This window comes from Apaloderma vittatum, unplaced genomic scaffold (genome assembly GCF_000703405.1).
Source record: "Apaloderma vittatum isolate BGI_N311 unplaced genomic scaffold, ASM70340v1 scaffold16483, whole genome shotgun sequence".
Lineage (NCBI taxonomy): Eukaryota > Metazoa > Chordata > Aves > Trogoniformes > Trogonidae > Apaloderma > Apaloderma vittatum.
Window position 1 is genome coordinate 1 of NW_009709982.1, and position 20,777 is coordinate 20,777.

At 44.1% G+C, this 20,777-nt stretch overlaps 1 protein-coding gene across 1 annotated transcript; it reads left to right on the top strand.

The window, feature by feature from the left end:
• Nucleotides 1-2,440: 2,440 nt before the first annotated feature.
• On the top strand, nucleotides 2,441-18,288 carry LGI2 (leucine-rich repeat LGI family, member 2). The gene is given in 7 exon segments (XM_009867147.1): nucleotides 2,441-2,455; nucleotides 2,457-2,533; nucleotides 5,697-5,768; nucleotides 6,322-6,393; nucleotides 7,485-7,654; nucleotides 13,549-13,713; nucleotides 17,149-18,288. Coding segments are annotated over 7 exon segments (1,389 nt in total). The 3' UTR covers nucleotides 17,967-18,288.
• Nucleotides 18,289-20,777: the final 2,489 nt, after the last annotated feature.

A 20,777-nucleotide genomic window follows, 5' to 3' on the forward strand; every position in this document is an offset into this window, starting at 1 on the left:
CTTGGAGGAACGCTTCTGCGCCCAAAGCTGCCGAAGTTTAGGGCTGGGCTGACCATTAAACTCTGACGGACGCTCTGGTGGTGTCTGCAGCATCGCTCTGTGCTTCGGTGTCCGGTTTGGGGGGTGGCTCCTTGGGTGCCTTCCATCCTGACCGAGCTACAGGCGGGTGGTCCCTCTGTCAGCAGCCCTCCCTCCTTCCCTCCATCCCAGGTTGCAGTCAGGTGCGTGGCTGCAGCTCTGGTAGCGTACCCAAACTTGCTTTAATCACCTGTCCTGGGAGGCAGTATCGGAGAAGGCAGTGAGATACCAGCACGGTTTCCCTGGGGAACCCAGGTACGTGTTTCTCAGGTAGCTGCCAGAGAAGCCGTGCCGCTGCCTGTGCCCTGCCTAGCCCAGTGCAGCCTGCCAGTAACCCCTGATACCAAGCAGACCCTCCACGTCTTCCCAGTAAGGACTGGGTTACCCCTAAAGCAAAGACACACATGGCAAAGAAAAATCTGGCAAAAAGAAGCGAGGTGCGCCAGAAACCCAGGCTAAGTGCTCCTCTGCAGAGTTAGATGTTAAAACTGGTCTTAGCAAAAGCTGGTCCCTGAAGGCATCTCATAGCGTGATGGCCAGATTCCTCTCCTCATGTGACCCCAAAAGGCCTATCTCACTATTTGGGAGGTGGCAGCACCCCATGGAATGTGCTGGGAAGAGGTGGGCAAAACAAGAGGTGGATGTATTCACCTTTTTTATTGGGACACCACTCCCAAACCCAAGGTTTTGTGGGGGCAGAGGGACTTTGCTCACCTGTGAACCAGGGCAAACAGCAGCCTTGTGCCAACTGGGAACGAACGGGGTGAATCCAAGAGTGGGTTGAGAGAAACTGTGAGTGGAAAGTTAAACATGAGGGGTATCTGACGTGTTGTTTTGATAGTGATACTGGGAGGAACAGCAAATGCAAGTCATCGCTTTTCATTAGATGGAGTAAATTTCCAGGAGGAGACATTGGGTGGGTGCGGTGGAGGTCATTTGCTGAGAAAGTCACAAGTTGCCTGTGTCGCTTTATGTGGCAGATCAGACATGGGAGCGAGAGGAGTTATTGTTGCCACCACCTCCACCTTGGGCCCTGACAAATTGTGCTGGTTAGTGTAATTTTTGAGTTTGCCCTTCAAACATGAGAGAAAAGGATGATTAAAGGACAAAAGACATCCATGCATATTTGAACACTTGGGTACCTCAGGACTGTGTCTTCTGTGGCAGTAGCCATGGTAAAACGGTAACACAAGGATTTATTTTTGATGATGGTCTGCATCCATGTCAGATTTCTTTGAGATAATTTAAGGAACATTTGTCTAGTATTAGCATAATAACCAAAGGTCACTGGGAAAGTCTGCATTTCATGTTCATTAGTCTTCTAAATTAGTTTTAGTAAAATGCCTAAAACCATACAAAAAGGATTAATAAGTTAGTCTAATAAAGCCATTAGTACAGATATATTCACTCATAGCAGAAAATTCTGAGGTTTTCCCTAAATGATTTCTTCTGAGTAGCGTTTGATTTGGGGGCTGAATCAGAAGTTTTGCTGTTTTCATAAAAGGAGATGACTCTCTGCCTTTGGACATCAACGCTGGAGATTGTTGTGCTTTGCTACAACAAGGAAGGAACCTTGCTGGCAAAGCCTTACCCTAGAGTCCGTCTCCCTGACCACCGTGCCCTGGCTCAGGTGACAACTGCTCTGGCACAGCTCTGATGTGTTTTGCCCCTGAAGTTCATGCAGGAGGGCAGGGCAGAGCCTGCAGCAGCAGCATGCTGCTCTTCCCCGCTGCCTGTGGACACAGGGTTTTGCTTTGCAAGCATAGCAGGACTCTGTCTCTGGTGGTTTGGGCCCATCTGCATTTCCAGCTGACGATCTGGCCACGTGAACAGCGTGCTCTCCTTCCGCGCCACGGGCTGTAGTGCGTTTGCAGGTGAGGCTTGGAGCATCCCCCCAGGAGCGCAGAACACGTGAGCACTGATCCATCGAGACTGCACAAATGAGAGCTGGTGCTCATTACAAAGGTCTCCTCCCTTTTCTGAGAGCTCAGGAGTGCCACTGAGATTCTCCTTTGAAAATTGTCAGTGTGGTTGGAGTTGTGGTGGGCAGCAGGGCCCACACTCAGCAACCCTACCCACTAAGCATGCTTGTCCTGCTCAGGGGACCAGAGTCGAGAGCCAGGTTGCATTTCACTGGGGTGAATGGTACAGCAAATATTTTTCCTGTGGAGTAGTGGACCTTAACTGGCATCACATTATGCCTTTGATTTATTTATTTATTTTTAAATAGACCCTTCCACAGTATTTTATGTGTGCTGCATTGGTGGGGCAATATTGGCTTGAGTCAATAAGATTAGTTTGGTCATGGTCAATAAACACAACAGGCACAACCCAGCGTGTAAAGTTTTAATGTGCTCTCCTAATGCCTGCTCTTCATTTTCAGCTTGCTGAACTCTAACTCCTTCACTGTTATACGAGATGATGCCTTTGCTGGTCTTTTCCATCTAGAATACCTGTAAGTTTGGTATTTTATGTCTTCCCCTGTCCTTTATAAATCAAGATGTTTTGATCAGTTGCCAAGACTCCTCCCGTGGAGTCAGTCTTTACTGTGATTCCCAGGAGCAGAGGAGATCAAGGATTTATGTTCCACTCCTGTGCAAATGTCCTTTGCGATGGTTCATTGTTTTTCAGAGGCTGCAGTGGGTTTTTAAAATATGCTGTGAGTGCAAGGTGGCTCTGTGCAATTACGGTACACCAAAAAAGCATTGCTGACCAAGAGCTTATCCTGGCTTTCCAGACCAGTGCCCTCACTGTTGACGGGCTTTGAACCTCAGGACAGAGGTGGGGAAGGCTCTCCTGGCCCCCTGGCAGCCTGAAGAGGAGGTGCAGAGTAGCCGGGTACTGCCCAGAACAACCCTCTTTACTAGACTGCTTCTCTTCCCCTAAACTTTCCTTTCTAACTTTGTCTTTGTTCTGATATCCCACTTAATGCCTGTGGCATTTATCTTCATATTATAGTTATAATATGAATATATAAATATAATTCATATAAATTATTGTACTTACCTATATTATTTTATAAGTTTATTTAACTCTCCTTTTCTTTACTTAGTTCAGTTCTTTGTTGATTTTTACATTACCTTCATTTCCCGATTTTTTTTTTTATTTTTTTTTTAGGTCGCCTTTTTTTCTTAAAAAAAAAAAAAAAAGTATTAGCCCTGGTACCAGGTTGTCCTCACTTCATACTCCAAAGGACTGCCATTTCTCTTGTTACTGGACATGAGCTGGTATGTTTGAAATCTGAATATGATCTGAAAAAAAGTCATCTTTCCACCCACGTTCCCATGCTGAAAGATAGCTGTGGAAAACATTTATGTTTTTTTTCTCTCAAAGAAGAGCAATGCTCACGAAACTGATTCTTGCGAAGTCTTTCAGGCAAGTCAGTATTAAGGTGCAGTGTGCTCAGAACTAATAGTTTGCGAAGCGGCCAACGATGGAATTTGCAGACCAAGAAATAGAGGTTGATGGTAAATGGTCTATGCCAAAATCCACGATTTGGCTACATCTGGATTTTTCAGTAATAAGGAGTTGTCTCATCATTCTCTTTTCTGTGTGTCTGCAGGAAAAACAAAGTAATTTGCAGAATGTTTGCAAAAAGGAAGGAAAACATTTATGTGTTGTTTCATTAATGATTTGTTTTCCAATGTTGATGATCCTAATGTGGAGCTTGTCCCAGCAGCTTATGAAGTTATAGTGGTTGCATTGGTAAATACAGCTAGACCCCCCGTCTGAAAGGAAACAGTTCTGCCCCTCCCCATCTGGCCAGAGTTAAAAATCTCTGTCCCTGGTTGCCAGCTGCAAACCAGGGGGCAGATTACAGTTTCAATTTCGATTTCCTTTAGCAGCTGAACAAGTGGTCTTGGCTAAAGGTTGTGGTCGCCTTCCCTGCCAAGCCCACATTGCTCTTCCTCTTCCCAGCAAATCACACCTCTGCCGTTTGGGGACTGGGCACGAGTGGCCTTTCACTAGGGTTGTTTTTGGCCATGCAGCTGCTAACACCATTACAGCTTCAGTAACTCATGTCTCTCAGTTACCAGTGATCAGATCTTACGGCGGATGAGAAGACCCTGCTGATCAAACAAGAATGGCAAGTTTCTTTGTGTACAAAGCAAAGTCTCTGGATGAAGAGCAGCTGGGGAGCACACACAGCAGATACATGTATATGTGTGTGTGTATATATATATACATCTCCAGCTGTGTCCTGCTGTGCTTGAAGCACCAATAGCCAGCTAAACTAACTGGCTCCATCTACAGTCAGGTCTGATAAAGGTGGGAGCTTTGCTGGCGATCAGCTGTTCCCAAGGTAGGCCCCCTTTGAGGCCAGGTTTGGTAAATCTGGTAAATTACTGAGTCCCAGCCCAAATGTCCATCATCCTGCTGCAGTGTCTTCGGTGCAGCTGTGTGTGCTTGCACAGACCGGTGAGCTGGCGCTGTGCGGTGATGCAAGATGCCAGTGAGGGTTTCAGGAGGCAGTTTGGCTCTCTGCTTTGCGGATTGAATTCGTGTCCCCAGGCACCCTTGTAACAGAGTACAGCTGACCCTCTTCTGACATCTCCCACGCAGACATAACGGCTTCTCATTAGCACCCTTTGCCTGCAGTCAGGGTTATGGTCGCTTCATGAAGGATTTTGGCTGTGCCTCAACTGCAGAACCAAGAGCACTTATCTCCTGCATCCCCATCTTGAGTCATTTGAGAAGAGACCTTAGCTCATAGCATTTTTTCTTCTATTTCCCTGGAAGGCAAACAAGGACGCATAGGAGGAAGGGAGACACTCTTTATCTCATCAAACCTTTTACAGAGTCAGCATGCAGTTGTCTTCATCCAGGTACAGCTGTACCACACAGTATCTTGATGGCCACCTGGCTGCAGTCACTTTGCAGGGCTGATGGTGCATTTAGGGATATGTCCTCAAGCGCTTGGTGGGTCAAGATTCTCAAATATCAGCTCTTTCTTTAAATGCTGATGAGCAGTCAGGAGGAGCAGCACACCCCTGGAATCAATACATGCCTGTCATCCTTCGGATGTGACATCCCAGCTGGGGAGAGGCTGAACTGTGGCAGCAAGAAGGAAAACAAGGGAGATGGATCTCGCCATTCATGGAGAGCTCAGTTCCGTACCAGTCTGTCTGTCTGTCTGGGCATGCAGAGGTTGCACCGTGTGTGCAGCCACAGGAGCTCCCCATCAGAGCATCCATCTGCTGCCTGGGTAGCCCCCTGGTTTCAAAATGCAGGTGAGTCTGAGAGGGAGGTAGGACCTGAGCTGCTGAAGTCCATCTCAGAGGCCTCATCTATGCAAGTCTCTTGCCTCGTGTAACACACCCCGAAAGGATTAGCCAGCAGATGAGTAATGTTTTTTGCTTTGGTTGTTTTGTTCCACTTCTGATGGATGTTTGTGTCAGCCACTCTCCCTGGCCTCCTGGCACCTGCGTTGCTCCTCGCGGTCTATCTGAGGAAAGGGGAAAAGGGAGTCTGAGCAGCTTCACCGAGAGTTCCCCACCTTTGAGTCTGAAGGGGCGACCCAGGAACCTGCTGGATTTGGAGGATATAGGTTAAAGCGCTGGTGATACTAATAATACTGCTAATTGCAGTTTTTTTGAAATATTTATTCTTTTGCCTAGATTCATTGAAGGAAACAAAATTGAAACCATTTCAAGAAATGCATTTCGTGGCCTTCGAGACCTGACTCACCTGTAAGTTATTTAACACTCGGTAAAGTAATTTGTACTTGAACAAAACTCTGTTGGTGGACCACTGGTTTTCCTGCCTCACAGAAAACCTCTCTCCCCTACATGTGTCATCTTCTTCCTGCTGTCAGTAACATGCCTTCCACAAATTAAAAAATTATCTTAAAAAACCTCCTCCTTGGGCAGCACTGTACTGTGTTTGGCTGCCTGAGCACGCGCGCAGCTTGTGCTGGGGCACGGCTGTGACCCCCTGCAGCAGTGCCACCGTCACTTACCTGCTCGTGGTTAACACTCCAGTTTCTTTTCAATGTGCTCAGTAATTGCTCTGTGTGTTACATTTGCGACAGAAAAGCTTTATGTATTTTACTTTTACATGAGCTTCAAGCAATCTCCATTCTTGAATGAGAATAATTAATGTGTGCCTGTTCCTTGTAACTATGAACAATGCCAGTGGCTGGACAGTGCTGGGTAATTAACAACCTGTGAGTGAGCTCAGACTTAACAAGAGTCAGCCAGATGAGAGAGAGCAATAATACTAAGCTCTAACTTTCTTTTCTAGTTCTCTGGCCAATAACCATCTCAAAACTCTGCCAAGGGATGTCTTCAACGATTTAGATTCTTTAATTGAACTGTAAGTAATGAGAGTCTTCCTACTGCCTGCCTGCTTCTGTCACTCTGTTACTCTGAGTTTTACGTTCTGTGTTTGTGTGGTGCTGTACCTGATAACTGCACAGAAAAGATGTGTATTTTGTTGTACTAGCTTTTCTCACTTTAAAATTGTTTTCTTGGTAGACACCTCAAAAATAACTGCTATTTCTCAAATCACCGTTGCTTCTCGTGATGCTATACATAGCTTGCATTATTACAGTTCTTTCAGATGTTTGATATAAATTGGGGGTTTTTAGAACAAGAGAGACAATGAATTTTAAAACTACAATTTCTCTGAACATTTTTTCCTACTATTGTTGAATATATTCCCTGAAGTTATTTTAGTAAAAGGCATTCATTAAAAAAATGCAAAGATTTTTTTTTTCTTGGTTTTGTGCAGTTGTATCACATTGCTGACTTATTGTCAGTGTTCTCTTGTGTAAATGAGCTGCTAGTCAGCTTCCACCATTTTTGGCCTGGCTCTCCTAAACAGTAAAGTATAATCGTAAGCCACAAAAATTGCCAAAGGATCGAAGAATGGGTACAATGTTGAAATTACACACACATTAGTAGGGGAGGGTTAAACTGACTCCACATCAGCAGTGACTATAAAAATACAAGCCTTACATCTGTATTTTAATGTAACACAGAAATGGTACCAGCAAGGCCACTCTGTCAACCAGTGGTACTGGAGTAGTTTAGTGGAAGAATGGGATTTAGTTGTGTCAGTGGTAGGTGGAGGCTTGCAGCAGATGGCCAGATCTGTCAGGATTTATTTTGTTACGGTCTTAAGCCTATGAAAACTTATAAACACGAGTGACTTTACATGTGAATCACAGTGCTCTGTTACTACGTGAGCCTATTTTGTGGACTGAAACAGGACAACGCTCAGTGAAAGGGAAGTCCATAGTAAGAGAGTCCAAATAAAACTTAAACTTCTCTGTTCTCAGTTCAAAAACAATTCAAGACTGCTCAGGTATTTTTAAATTCAGCATGTCAAGGTGATAACAGTTCTGTAGTATTCATAATGCTATCAACCTTTTCAAATATGTTTATTTCTGTGTGTTTTTTTAGAGATTTAAGGGGAAATAAATTTGAGTGTGACTGCAAAGCCAAGTGGTTGTTTTTGTGGTTAAAGATGACAAATTCCACTGTTTCTGATGTCCTGTGTATTGGTCCAGCAGAATATCAGGATAAGAAGTTAAATGATGTGACAAGTTTTGATTATGAATGCACCACTACAGGTATTCAGAATGTATATTTCTAAGTGCACTACAAATGGTTAAATATCAGAAGTTTAGACTATACCCTTTCACTTCTGTGAGCATGACATGGGGGGAGGAAAGGGTTACATACAAAGCACTTCGGAGTACTAGAACAAGCATAAAATGGGAAAATTACATTTTGAAGCCAGAGTAAGTACCGAGTTTTTATTTGTATTAAGTGATAATGGGTGAAAAGCTCTGAGTATTCATATTCCAAAAGACTTGATTATGACTCACTTTGTGACTTAATTTTCATCACAGAATGCTTTCTATTATCTGGAATAAGGCCATATAGTTATGGCAGATGAGCTTCCCAAAATCTCTGTGTTTCACAGAAAGCAATGAAAAGAAGTTCAAATAATGTGGCTATATCTGTTATCTTTATTCAATAGGCCATAATTTAATAGCATCAAATGTGGCAGCAATACTGCCAGCAGTGCTTCATGGAGCTCCATTAAGTTGGAGAGAAATGTCCAATAATATTCTGACTACTGTCTTGTTTAGGATCTTGATTTTTATTTTAGGTAATCTAAAGCATGCTGAAGGAAGTGAAGAGAAACTTGCATGTGGTTATGCTTATATTTTATGACTGAACAGCTGCAGTTACCTATCCTGAAATGTAGTCACATCGTATAACTGAGAATATCAGCTGCGAGTAGTGTTTTTCTGTATGTGATGTCAGAACTCTACCTTTTTCTATAGGGTAATATCAGAGGCATTTGACCTCTCATCTGTCATCAAAGCAGTCATCACCATTAAGAGACAATAGAAAAGCTGATTACTATTAATGTAAAATACAGTTTCAGGATAAGGTATGAAAGGTAATCAAAGGGCAGTATGTAACGGGAAAGAGAATGAACTGGGAATTCAAAAATATGTCAGAAGAGCAGCAGAGATAAAGCATGATTACCTGTCTACATAAAAGGATGTCAAAAACAGGAGGACAATGCAGCTTAGAATGGTACCAAAGTCACACTCCTGTGTCTGCCAAATCACGGAGATGCAGAAGTGCAAAGTAAAAGCAGGCTTTATTTCATCTCAATCTGATATAAGCAATAGTGCAGCACTAACTGTGAGAGAACAAGCCTTTTTCTACCTGCTCCTCAGACCCATATTGACCTGCCTGCCCTCTGTTGTCTCTTTGTACCTTGAAAGCTAACTATAAATTTGCTACAGGCAAAATTCACCGTTAATGTTAGTCCCTTTGTCCACTGTAAGCGAAGTGACACCAAGCAGAAATCGGATTTCATGTCCCGTGGAGTTGGCTGTGAAGCCAAAGCGTTATGTGGTGCAAGCATTGCCCAGCTCAGTCACAGAATCAATCATAGAATGTTGGGAGTTGGAAGGGACCTCTAGAGATCATCTAGTCCAACAGCCCCTGCAAGGCAGGATGCCCTGGGGCAGGGCACACAGGAACGTGTCCAGGCAGGTTTTGAAAGTCTCCAGAGAAGGAGACTCCACAACCTCTCTGGGCAGCCTGTGCCAGTGCTCTGTCACTCTCACAGTAAAGAAGTTTCTCCTCATGTTGAGGTGGAACTTCCTGTGTTGTAACTGTTTGTTCAAATGCCATCAGGAGAAGTGCTCTTGCAGCACAGCATGCAGCTGTAATACACTCTTCAGATAGCGAAGGATGTTTTCAGACCAGTTGTTCTCTGGCTGTTTTGGGGAAAGGCTGTCTGCCTAACCTCCCTGCCCTGGGGGTAGGCAGCAGCAGGCTTCCCAGATCTCCAGTGCATAGTGAAGGTGGAGGATGAAGAAGGTGTGAAGCTCTGGTGTCCTTACAAAGCATCCAAGAGGGACAGACTGGATGCAGAAATGATCCGTAAGAAAAAAGCGGAGATAAGCAGAGAAGAAATGCAAATCTTCAGGAATGTGTCAACCCTGAGACAGCAGCATGTCCCCTGCACTGAATTGCAAGCTGCCTTGCTGATGCTGTAACCCTCTGGTGGCTTTGGTGGTCTGTGGCGTCAGGCCACAGCCACTTTTAATGCCTCTCCCATTGCCTCCTTCAGATCCAAAGGGAGTTTAAATATGCCTTGTATTCCCTCCTTGAGGACGGATTATTTGCAGGCTCAGGCTTGTATCATATTCGGAATTAAAGCTACATACTATATAGATGTGTTCTCCTCTCCCACTCAGTGACAGGGCAATGCCCTATAAACCTCTTTCATTCATGTTAGTCTCGAATTTCCCTCTTTTGCCAGGCGCAATCAGACTCCCTGTCATTTCTGGTCTCTGGTACTCTGTGTCAGGCATGACTGGATGTAGGATGTGGTAACAAAGCAGTTTGCCTGGTAAAACATGCATCTTGTTGACTCCATCAATTCATTGCATCCACTGAACTGCTACAATGGTAACAGGAGGAGAGGTGGAAAGGGGTGCTGCCAAATAAATAAAAAAAAATAAATAAAAAACAAAACAAAGAACAAAATGGTCATAATTGCTTCTTCACAGAGAAAGTGATTCACAGTGTTGGTGATCTATATTTTTAACTCTTTTTGTGATAGCATCTCTCTCTCCCATTTCTCACATCTTGTATTATGGAAGCAAGTCAAGCCATTTCACTTCACTTCTTGTTTTTCTTGCTCAACAGCATGTGAGAGTCTGTGCTGTGGCTGTAAGCATGGCAGGGGAATGTGTAACTTCCTCTCAGGAGACTGGAAAATGTGCCTCGTACTGCCACTGTCACTGAAAACAGGCTGTCTGGGTGCCTGGGACCTGCTCTGTCCATACCTGCAGACAGGGATCACCTCACCAAGCTTTGGAAGCTTGGTTTCCTTTCTCTTGCTGGATTTGTCTTCCTTTAGCTGGTGGTCCTCGCTTTCCCCACTAGCTGGAAGGAAGATAGTTTGCAAATGAAGAATTATCTGCTCCATACTCACTCCTGTGCTGGAGATCTCCTGTACCACCATGGTGGGAGGCAGGAAGGGATGGCAGATGCTCCCTGATTGCACCCCCATGCCCCAGGTAGCCTCACCCAGAGTAGAAGTTCCCAATGTGGGGAAGTAGGGATGTGAGAAGAAGGGGCCTGAGTCTCAGGATGCAGTTTAGGAGCTGCTGGCGGAACAGACCATTGCTCAGCTTTCTCTTTGGTGTCCTTCAGCGTTCCCCATGCACCCTCCCGCTGCTCTGCCCGCGTCAGCACTCCCGTGTGCTGGGACCAGCCAGAGCAGGGGCTGCCAGAGCCCTGCAGCGACAGAAGCATTGGGTCATAGAATCATAGAATCATCAAGGTTGGAAAGGACCTTCAAGATCGTCAAGTCCAACCTACAGCCCTACATCACCCTAACACTAAACCATCTGAAGTGCCACATCCGACCATTTTTTAAACACGTCCAGGGATGATGACTCCACCACCTCCTTTGGCAACCCATTCCAGTGCTTCACCAACCTTTCGGTGAAGAAGTTTTTCTTAATATCCGATCTAAACTTCCCCTGGTGCAACTTGAACTCATTCCCTCTTGTCCTGTCGCTATTCACTAGGGAGAAGAGGCCAACACCCATCTCACTACAGCTGCCTTTCAGGTAGTTGTAGAGAGTGAGAAGGTCTCCCCTCAGCCTCCTCTTCTCCGGGCTGAACAGCCCCAGCTCCCTAAGCTTCATAAGACTTACCCTCTAGTCCCCTAATCACTCTGGTTGCCCTTCTCTGTATCTTCTCCAGCACCTTGATGTCCTTCCTGTGCTGTGGAGCCCAGAACTGCACACAGCACTCGAGGTGAGGCCTCAGCAGTGCCCAGTACAGGGGCACAATCACTTCATCCGTGATGGCTCATGACAGTTCAAAGAAAGCAATGTTAAAACCACAGGTGAAACTTCATGTCGGGGCGAGAGGGAGAGAGCGACAGCCCATGCAGCAAACAGCAAGGAGCGAAGTGGGGGCTGTGTCCACTTCCCTCTCCCATGCAGGCTGATCCAGCTTTAAAGAGGAAAATGGTTGGGAAGCAGCCACTACCCATATATTTGCCGTGTGAGCTCTTTCTAGCATTAAAGCAAGGCAAGTGGACCTGCTTGTAAAACTAAACAGCCCCCAAGACCTAAATTTTTTACAAGCCTGGTGTGGCAGCATCTCTTCACTGTGTTAACTCTGTTCCGCAGTAGAGTCCAATATTTCCAGACATTGCTAAAAATTAATGTTTATTGCTTTTTACTGATTAAAACTGATTTTGTTACCCATTTTTACTCATCCAGAGACATAAAGAGCCCAATGACAGGTACAAGTGAAAATAGCTGTGTTAACACTGAATCATTTTTGAATGAGCAGTGGGTTTTAATACGCAGGCTGATTTGTTTTAATTCACAGATTCCCTCAAAGTGTCTCACAACTGTCCAAATTTCAAGAGATGTCTTTTTCAGTATTAGTTTTTTTGTTTTTTTTCTCAAGATTTTAAAAATTGTTTTGATTTTCTATGACTGTATCTGCCATTGTTTCATCTTTAGCTACCTTTCATGATTTATCACTTACTTTTCACAGTTCGTTGTCAGTTTTATCCAGACCTTTATTTTCTTGGTGATAATGAAGATAACCTTCTTGCTTTCCTACCAGCATTTATGAATCAAGCCCAAACTCTATTTATAATAGTCCCTCGAAGAATGGAGACTGTAATTTCTTTTGCAGCTGTAGAATCTGCTCTGTTTGTTTAATGGTAGTCATCTATCTTTATTCTCCAGAAGTATAACTCTTCAAGGGCAAGGCTTTCAAGCATGCAGAGGCAGAGAGTTCTTCATTCAAAACCAATTATTTCATAATGCACCAAAATGAGAGACTTGAGTGAGGACTTAATTACCATTTCACCAAAATCCCTGGGTGCTCAGACCCTTCTAGCATAGGAGTGCAGGGTGAAGGCGTGTAGCAAATGGAGCTTGAAGCAGAGCGATGCGTGGTTCTGCAGAGAAATGCCATCGTAGCAAAAGATGCATTTCCTTTTCTCTATATCTATATCTATACATGGCTTCAGCGCAGGCCTTCTGCCACAGCTGAGACCCAAGTGCCAGCTTTTCTTTTTCAGCTCTGCTATACCGGTTTCTTTTTCTGATAATAATGACCTTGCCCAGCGGTCAAGCCAAAGATCAGTTTCAGCCCCAGAGTGGGCCTGTGCTGACTGCTGACAGCCCAGGGGGAATTTTAGAGTTAAATCTACAAAAGGCACTGAGATTTTGAGGAAAAATCTTGAATTTTGGAGTTGTGCTCCTAGACTTTACAAGTTGCTCTGACTACTCCATCTTAGTGACTAGAATAAGTTTTCCACTGGAGAGTAATTTGCAGGTTGGTTGTATTTTATGCCTAAACTACTTTACAATGCCCCATAAAACATTATGTTAACTGAGTTTTTGATTACACTATATTGTCTATGGTCTAGCCCAAATGGGGTTATCCCCAGGCAAACCTCAGATATCGTTTCCTTTTCTGCCTGGTTTAACATAACACAAATTGCTAGTGATTAAATTTGCATGACTTAAGAAGCTATTGGACTTCAGCTGGAAGTTGCTGTCTCTCAGCTTGAAAGTGATTCTAGCAAGGCCATTTCACTTGTCAGGAAAGCAACTTCCAGCTGTGGGGAAAGAGACTTCTCTCTCAATATCCAGATCTCATTGATACCAGCCAGCCTAGCTGGAAAATCTGATTTCTGCCACTATTTACCCATTTGACCCTTTTGGCAACTGTATTTCCAGAGGACAGTTTATGCTGCCCAAAGCAGGAGATGCTTTCCCCTGTTGCTGCATGCCTAATGTGAGCACTGACACTTCCATGATAGTGTTACATAAAATCCAGAGTATTTCACTTATTTTTCAGTGTCAACTGTTATAGTCAGCAACCGCTTACTTTGTGTTTCCAGCGAGGATGTATCGTAACTGTTGTAAACGTGTGTTTCTAGATTTTGTCGTTCACCAGATTTTGCCCTACCAGTCAGTTTCGGTGGATACATTCAACTCAAAGAATGATGTGTTCGTAGCCATTGCACAGCCCAGCATGGAGAACTGCATGGTGCTGGAGTGGGATCACATCGAAATGAATTTCAGGAGTTATGACAATATCACAGGTATATGAACACTCGGGTTCCAGTCGTTGATGAACTGTTGGCGTTTCACAAGGACAAGATTCATAAATGGGACCAGTTGATGGGTTTTGTCCCGGATCTCTCTTGATTTTGGCAGATCAAAGTGTGTAATGTTTGGACATGAGTGACTTTATGAGTAGTGCTTCTTGTTAGTACCTGTGCATTTAACCTCGCTGTAGCACACAAACTAGGCTTTTTTTGTCTGATCTTGCAAATTGTTCTGAAGGTACAAAGACGTGCTGGAAATGTCATGTCATGGCCCAGCTTAGCACTCACTGCCTGAGTCATGCTGTAACATAAAGTGGAAGTCAAAGGAGCCTTGACTCTTACCAAAGTGCTTGCGAAATGGAATATAAAAATACTGTCTTGTATGTAGAAGGAAATAGGTCTGAAGGATGCTTCCAGGCTGGGCTGGCCAGGGAAGTGTGTTTCACAGCTGCAGGTGACACATTATTATTTAAACCATGGTTGTTACCTAAAGAGATGTGCTGTAAAGCTTTCATGTTTACTTTCCATTTGCAAACATGCTGAGTTAGCATCGTGGGCAGATTACTCATCAAACAAAAAGCCCATGTGGGTGCCGGGTGATTTTCTGCTGCTAACTGTCCTCTCCTTAACCAACACCTGTGGTGCTCAGTCACAACGTGACAGCAGGGACGGAGTCTTTAGAGCTCTTACCTGATACCCAGCTTCCCACCTACTTCACATTACTGGTTCTGAAAACTCAGGAGCTAAATTTATCCATGGAGCATCTTTCCCTCTTGTTCCTTGTTATGTGTGCTAGATTATTTTTTACCTTGCGTTTTGGGAAGCAAAGAGCATGCTGTGTCCTCAACGGGTGTTGAAGTCTACAAAAGCAGCAAGCACCTACCTCCTCAGATCAGTTGTGTGTGTCACTGATAGAAGGTTATAAGATGCTACCCCTCTGTCAGGAAATTTTGGAAATTAAAAAGTTTGAGGTTTTAGGTTTTATTCCGTTTTGGTAGATTAGACGGAAATACATACCAGTGAATGTAAATAGAGAAGTCAGTGGTTGAAAGAGTGCTAGCAGAGCTCTAGAAAAGCTCTGGAAATGAAGTTGAGAGTTTGGGTCAGTTCCAAGGACAGCTGTCTTCTGGATGTGAATGACAGGGGAATGTCTTAGCTCCATACACAGCAAGTGCCCAAACTTGTTTCTTAAAGAACCATCTTGTGTTCCTGGAAAGCCTGAGCTTGGGCTTTGGACTCTGGAATGGAAGTGAGTGAGTCACTTTTGCCAGGGCACACAGGCACATAAAGACCCTCTTGCAGAGTGTTTTGTAGAGCTTGGGAGCCAGCTATGTGGTCCATGGGGAGTTTGATTGCTTGTATTCTTGGTATTTAGACATCTGAATTTAGCCCTTTTCAACGTGGGCTTTTGAAGCTGAACTGATTATTGAGATTGCCTTTAGAGTTACAGAATCACAGAATGTCAGGGGTTGGAAGGGACCTCAAAAGAGCATCTAGTCCAAACCCCCTGCAAAGCAGGATCATGTGCAGTAGATCGCACAGAGGCGTGTCCAGTCTCCAGAGAGGGAGACTCCACAACCTCTCTGGGCAGCCTGTGCCAGTGCTCTGTCACCCTCACAGTCAGAAAGTTTTTCCTGATATTTTTGTGGAACCTCCTATGTTCCAGCTTGTACCCATTGCCCCTTGTCCTGTCATTGGACATCACTGAAAAGAGCCTGGCTCCGTCCTCCTGACACTCCCCCTTGACATATTTATAAACATTGATGAAGTCACCCCTCAGCCTCCTCTTCTCCAGGCTAAAGAGACCCAGCTTCAGCCTCTCCTCATAAGGGAGATGTTCCACTCGCTTCATCGTCTTTGTGGCTCTGTGCTGGACTCTCTCAAGCAGTTCCCTGTCTCTGTTGAGCTGAGGGGCCCAGAACTGGACACAATATTCCAGATGTGGCCTCACCAGGGCAGAGTAGAGGGACAGGAGCACCTCTCTTGATCTACTAGCCACCCCCCTTCTAACACACCCCATTGGATGTGTTAGGATGCCATTGGCCTTCTTGGCCATGAGAGCACACTGCTGGCTCATGGTCATCCTGCTGCCCACCAGGACCCCCAGGTTCCTTTCCCCTGCGCTGCTCTCCAGCAGGTCAGTCCCCAACCTATACTGGTACATGGGGTTGTTCTTTCCCAGATGCAAGACTCTACACTTGCCCTTGTTCTATTTCCTAAAATTTCTCCCTGCCCAACTCTCCAGCCTGTCTAGGTTTCTGAATGGCAGCACAGCCTTCTGGTGTGTCAGCCACTCCTCCCTGTTTTGTGTAATCAAAAACTCATCGTGTCGACATGCAGAGAACAGGTGTTGCTGTCCTCTGCAAAAGAAGACAGCTACAGGGCAGGTGAAATCTGTTCTAGAGTGCTTTTTCACTAAGTTAGACCAGAAAAAGCCTGAACAATCAGCTTGAGCATTCATGTCTATGCTGCAGATGCCTTATGGTACTTAAGATGAATCCCACCCCTCTCACACTGGCTGGGTCTGAGATCATCCCAGGCCAGCTGGGAAACACCTTTGTGGAGGGGACCAGCAGATGTGCCCAGGCACTGCAGTCTACTGTAGTGACTGTGACCAAGCATGCGCAGAGGAATCTGTGTAGTTACAATTCTACTTAAACTGTGGGATTCAGAGAGGAAATACTCTTTTCTTCCAACGAAACCTTTCATAAAAAGTCTGGTTGTTACTTTTTTGATGTGGTTGTTGTATGGTGACTTGACATTCTCAAAATGGTCCATAACCTGATCTGATCTAATCTGGTAGTTGCAATATTCCTAAATATTTCTCATTTAATGTAATCTCAAGAATACTTAACAGAAACAACAGATTAATCTTTTTCATCCTGCTGTCAGGTGATGTATCCACAAGATATATCAATATTTCTATTTACAGTAGCAAAAAGCTGTCTCTGGCCCTCTTGGAGCAAGAAAAATAGACTGTATTTCATTCTTCTGCTTAAGCTGGAAAGATAGACATTCCAAGAATAGGAGAATTTCAGATGCCTGCTGAGTTATAACAACTCTTGATATTTTTAGTACTAAAATTTGGCTTAAATAATCATTTTGGATATTAGGAGGCATGTGTTTGAACAAACAGAGAAAGAAAAAGTATTCTGGATAAAAAAGAATGAGTGTTTCAGGGTGCGTTATACTTGCATACCTTGAGGAGTGTAACATTTCCAACATTTGAAGTCATCTGACCAGTTACCAGGCAGAAAAAAGCACAAAAAGAAGCTGTGGCAATGTGTAGCAGAAGACAAAGTTATGAAGTTATGAGATGGTGCAGATTTAAAAAAGGGGAGGGGTGATTTGGTAATCTCTCTGTGTTTTACATGGTGCTTTGTTCTGTGCTAATGTATGTGCTCTTTTTTTTTTTCCTTTGGGCAATAGGTCAGTCCATAGTGGGATGTAAAGCCATTCTTGTTGGTGACCAAGTCTTTGTGGTGGTGGCACAGCTCTTTGGTGGCTCACACATTTACAAGTATGATGAAAGCTGGACAAAGTTTGTCAAATTCCAGGATATAGAAGTATCTCGCATTTCCAAGCCAAATGATATAGAGCTTTTTGAGATAGACAGTGAAATGTTCTTTGTCATAGCAGATAGCTCTAAAGCAGGTTTGTCAACAGTGTACAAGTGGAATAACAAAGGATTTTATTCCTACCAGTCCCTTCATGAGTGGTTCAGAGACACCGATGCTGAGTTTCTCGATATAGATGGGAAATCACATTTAATCCTCTCCAGCCGTTCCCAGGTTCCCATTATACTCCAGTGGAACAAAGTTTCCAAAAAGTTTGTCCCGCACGGTGAAATCCCCAACATGGAAGATGTCTTGGCTGTGAAGAGTTTCAGGATGCAAGATAACCTCTACATCACGCTCACGAGATTCATTGGTGACTCCAGAGTTATGAAATGGAACAGCAAACAGTTTGTGGAGATACAGGCTCTTCCGTCCCGAGGAGCCATGACACTGCAGCCTTTCTCCTTCAAGAACAATCACTACCTAGCCTTGGGAAGTGACTATACCTTCTCCCAGATTTACCAGTGGGATGGTGAAAAGAAGATCTTCAGATTATTTAAAGAAATCTATGTGCAGGCACCACGGTCTTTCACAGCTGTGTCCACGGACCGAAGAGATTTTTTCTTTGCCTCTAGTTTTAAAGGAAACACTCAAATATTTGAACATATCACCATTGACTTGAGTTTATGAAAAGCTGCTGGAGTGAAATTCACGTAGAATGACATTTATACAGAAACAAAACAAAAAGACCTTTCCAAAAACAGGGTGCACCTATGGAGTATGATGACATTTTCTGAACTTTTCAAACTTGCATATTAATCAGGGATTGCATTTACTTGGTTACTGCATGACATGTCTGTTTGATCCTTTTTCAAAGATGCTTTGCCATCTGCAGTCATTCAGAGGAGCAAGAGTGGAGTGCATTAGGATTAATGCTGGTATCTAAGAGAATGATCTAAATTTTACCCAGAAAATTAGCTTGAAGTGAACATCTCAAGAAGGGAAGAGTAAGCCATACAAAGCATAGAAGTTATCTTGACTGTTAAACTAGTATGTTAGTAATGATTTTAAGACTAGAGCCAGTTCTTCATGGTTGTTAATGAATTGTAAAAAAGAATACACTTTATTTTGGTTTCTTGAGGTCTGTCTTCAAAATCCGTCTTTGGTTTATAGTAAGTCAGAGGCATCATTTTCATTCATTGTAGATTAAAGAGGAAGTAAAAATTGATTGACATTTTCCTTCCATTTTTCACCATTTCAGCAATAAATTGTGTATGATAATTAGCCCAGCCCATAGTAACTGGTAGCCAGGAAAGGAAGAGTATGTCACTTCTGGACTGTGAGATCCTAACAAGTTAACACAGGCAGAAAATAACAGAGGACTCCGTGGTGCCAGGAATGAATCAAGTACAGATTCCATCCACTTTTAATAGGTATTGCAGAACCACGACCCCATTTTGCCCTAATTCATACTTTTCCTGATGATCCTAGTAGATTCTGGGGCATTTCAACGGGTAAAGCTGTCGTGACCTCTCATTGTAGAAGGCACAGCTTAAGCTTAGCCTGAAACACACACCTGCGTTCATGCTGCAGCTCAGCGGTACAGACATGTATGCAATGAGATGATTTATTCTCCCTCCAGGATTGCTCACAAGCAATAAATTCAGGTTCGAGTCATCACAAGCCGTATTTGGGGAACCCTTCTCCTGGCTGATGTCTCAATATGACTTCGGCATCACCGAGTCTTTTGAAAGCAAAGCAGGTGGAGCTGGGTCAGGCTAGAGCTAACCCTGCCTCCGAGAAGAATTTCCTCTTGGGGGCTCCAGGCTTTACCAGGTTGCCAGTCCACTAAAGGTTGAACAGGCGGATGTGAGCAGATGGTGCCACATTGATGTTTTGGGTGGCTATAGATGAAGGCATTCAGTCACCCGAAATAGGGCAGGCCTGGCACACAGAATCTCTGTCAATGTAACACCAAAGGACCATTTTCCTGGACAGGATCTCTGCCGTCCTTACCCAAGAAAACTGTGTATCAGAGCCCTTGTTTGTTCACTTTCACAACACTCTTCATACCACTTAGCACACTAGGTTGTTTTATCATGTCTTGCTGCTGCACTGCTGCCTTGGGTAATAGGGAGGCTTTGCATAAAGCAGGTGGAGCAAAAGAAAACATCGTTTATTTCTTCATACTCAGGGCTAACTCACCACCTCTGTGCTGAGTGAGCTTCACAGTTTTGCTCTGAACATGTGAAACTAGGCTGTTATCACAAACAGAGATGTTGTCACGGGCTTTCCAACATGTGACATGTGAACAGTGCTGCAGAAGAGGATTATGCACAAGGACTTGTGTGAGGAGTCCTAACCTACCAGTGACCTGGCATATCACAGTCTTCCCCAGCTTCTGTCGTGCTGTCAGAGACATAACCCATTTTATTCTGTCTTTAAATTACATGTTAGATTTTGGGGTTTGTTTTTGCTTTTGTTTTGTTTTTGGTTTGGGGGGGGCTTATGGGATTTTTTTGTTTGTTTTTGTGGTTTTTGTTTTGGTTTTACTTTCAGAGGTTCTCACCTTGGTTTTACTTCTAATGACATTGGCAACTTAGCTTATCCAGCCATCTGAAGTGTTGAGCGTTGCCCTGTGGATCCCAATGTGGTGTCAGTCCTTGTGGCTCAGTCAGACAAGTAGATGCAAACCAATCCTCTGCAGTGGGCTTTAGCAATACATCTCCTAGGATTAATTTAATAAACCTAAAGAGATGATTCATGTGTCTGCCTGTGAATGCACTTTCTTACCTATGTTCTCAGTTTACTTTTTAAAGTGGGCATGGCTGGCAAGCACTGTTTCTTTAACCTGTGTTGTGGGAAGTCATCTTTTACTGGTTTTTGGTCGAGTGTGCATGTTTAAGTAGTCAGATACTCTGATGAGGAGGGACATTGCTCATTATGCCAGCACTTTCGTTTAGGGCTCATGGCTAGTACTGTTCACTCAGCAAGCGGCATCAGTCAGAGCTAAAAGCTGGTTTAGAGAAATTGGATCTTGGCATTTTTTACTTGAAGGAAAGCAAGAGGATGGTGGAAAAAGGGCTTGTGTATCGAATACCAGGAGACTGTACTGTTCGGAGAGCCAAGGGGATTTGGAGTCTGTGCTATCAGGCTGAATTAAATTAAAATGGTCTCTGCGGAGACAGGCTTAGTAAAAAGGATGAAGTGATCCACAGGAGTCTAGCTCATTCACATGGGACCAGAAGAAGGAAGTGAGGGAAATGAATTCTGCGGGCAGGCTGATGCTTCTGCTGAGGAGCTGTATGTGTTGGTCAGGCAGCCAGATGAGCATCCCTCCCGGCTTCAAGAGGAGCCTGGAGTCAGACACTGGCCTGCCTCTTCGGCTGAGTTAGTGCACGGGGCTGAAGCAGCTAAAAGGGAGGGCAAAAAGCACCAGTTAATAAGGGAAAAGTTATGGTACCTTTCACAGAATTAAAGGCAGGGTCTCAAAAAGAGCCT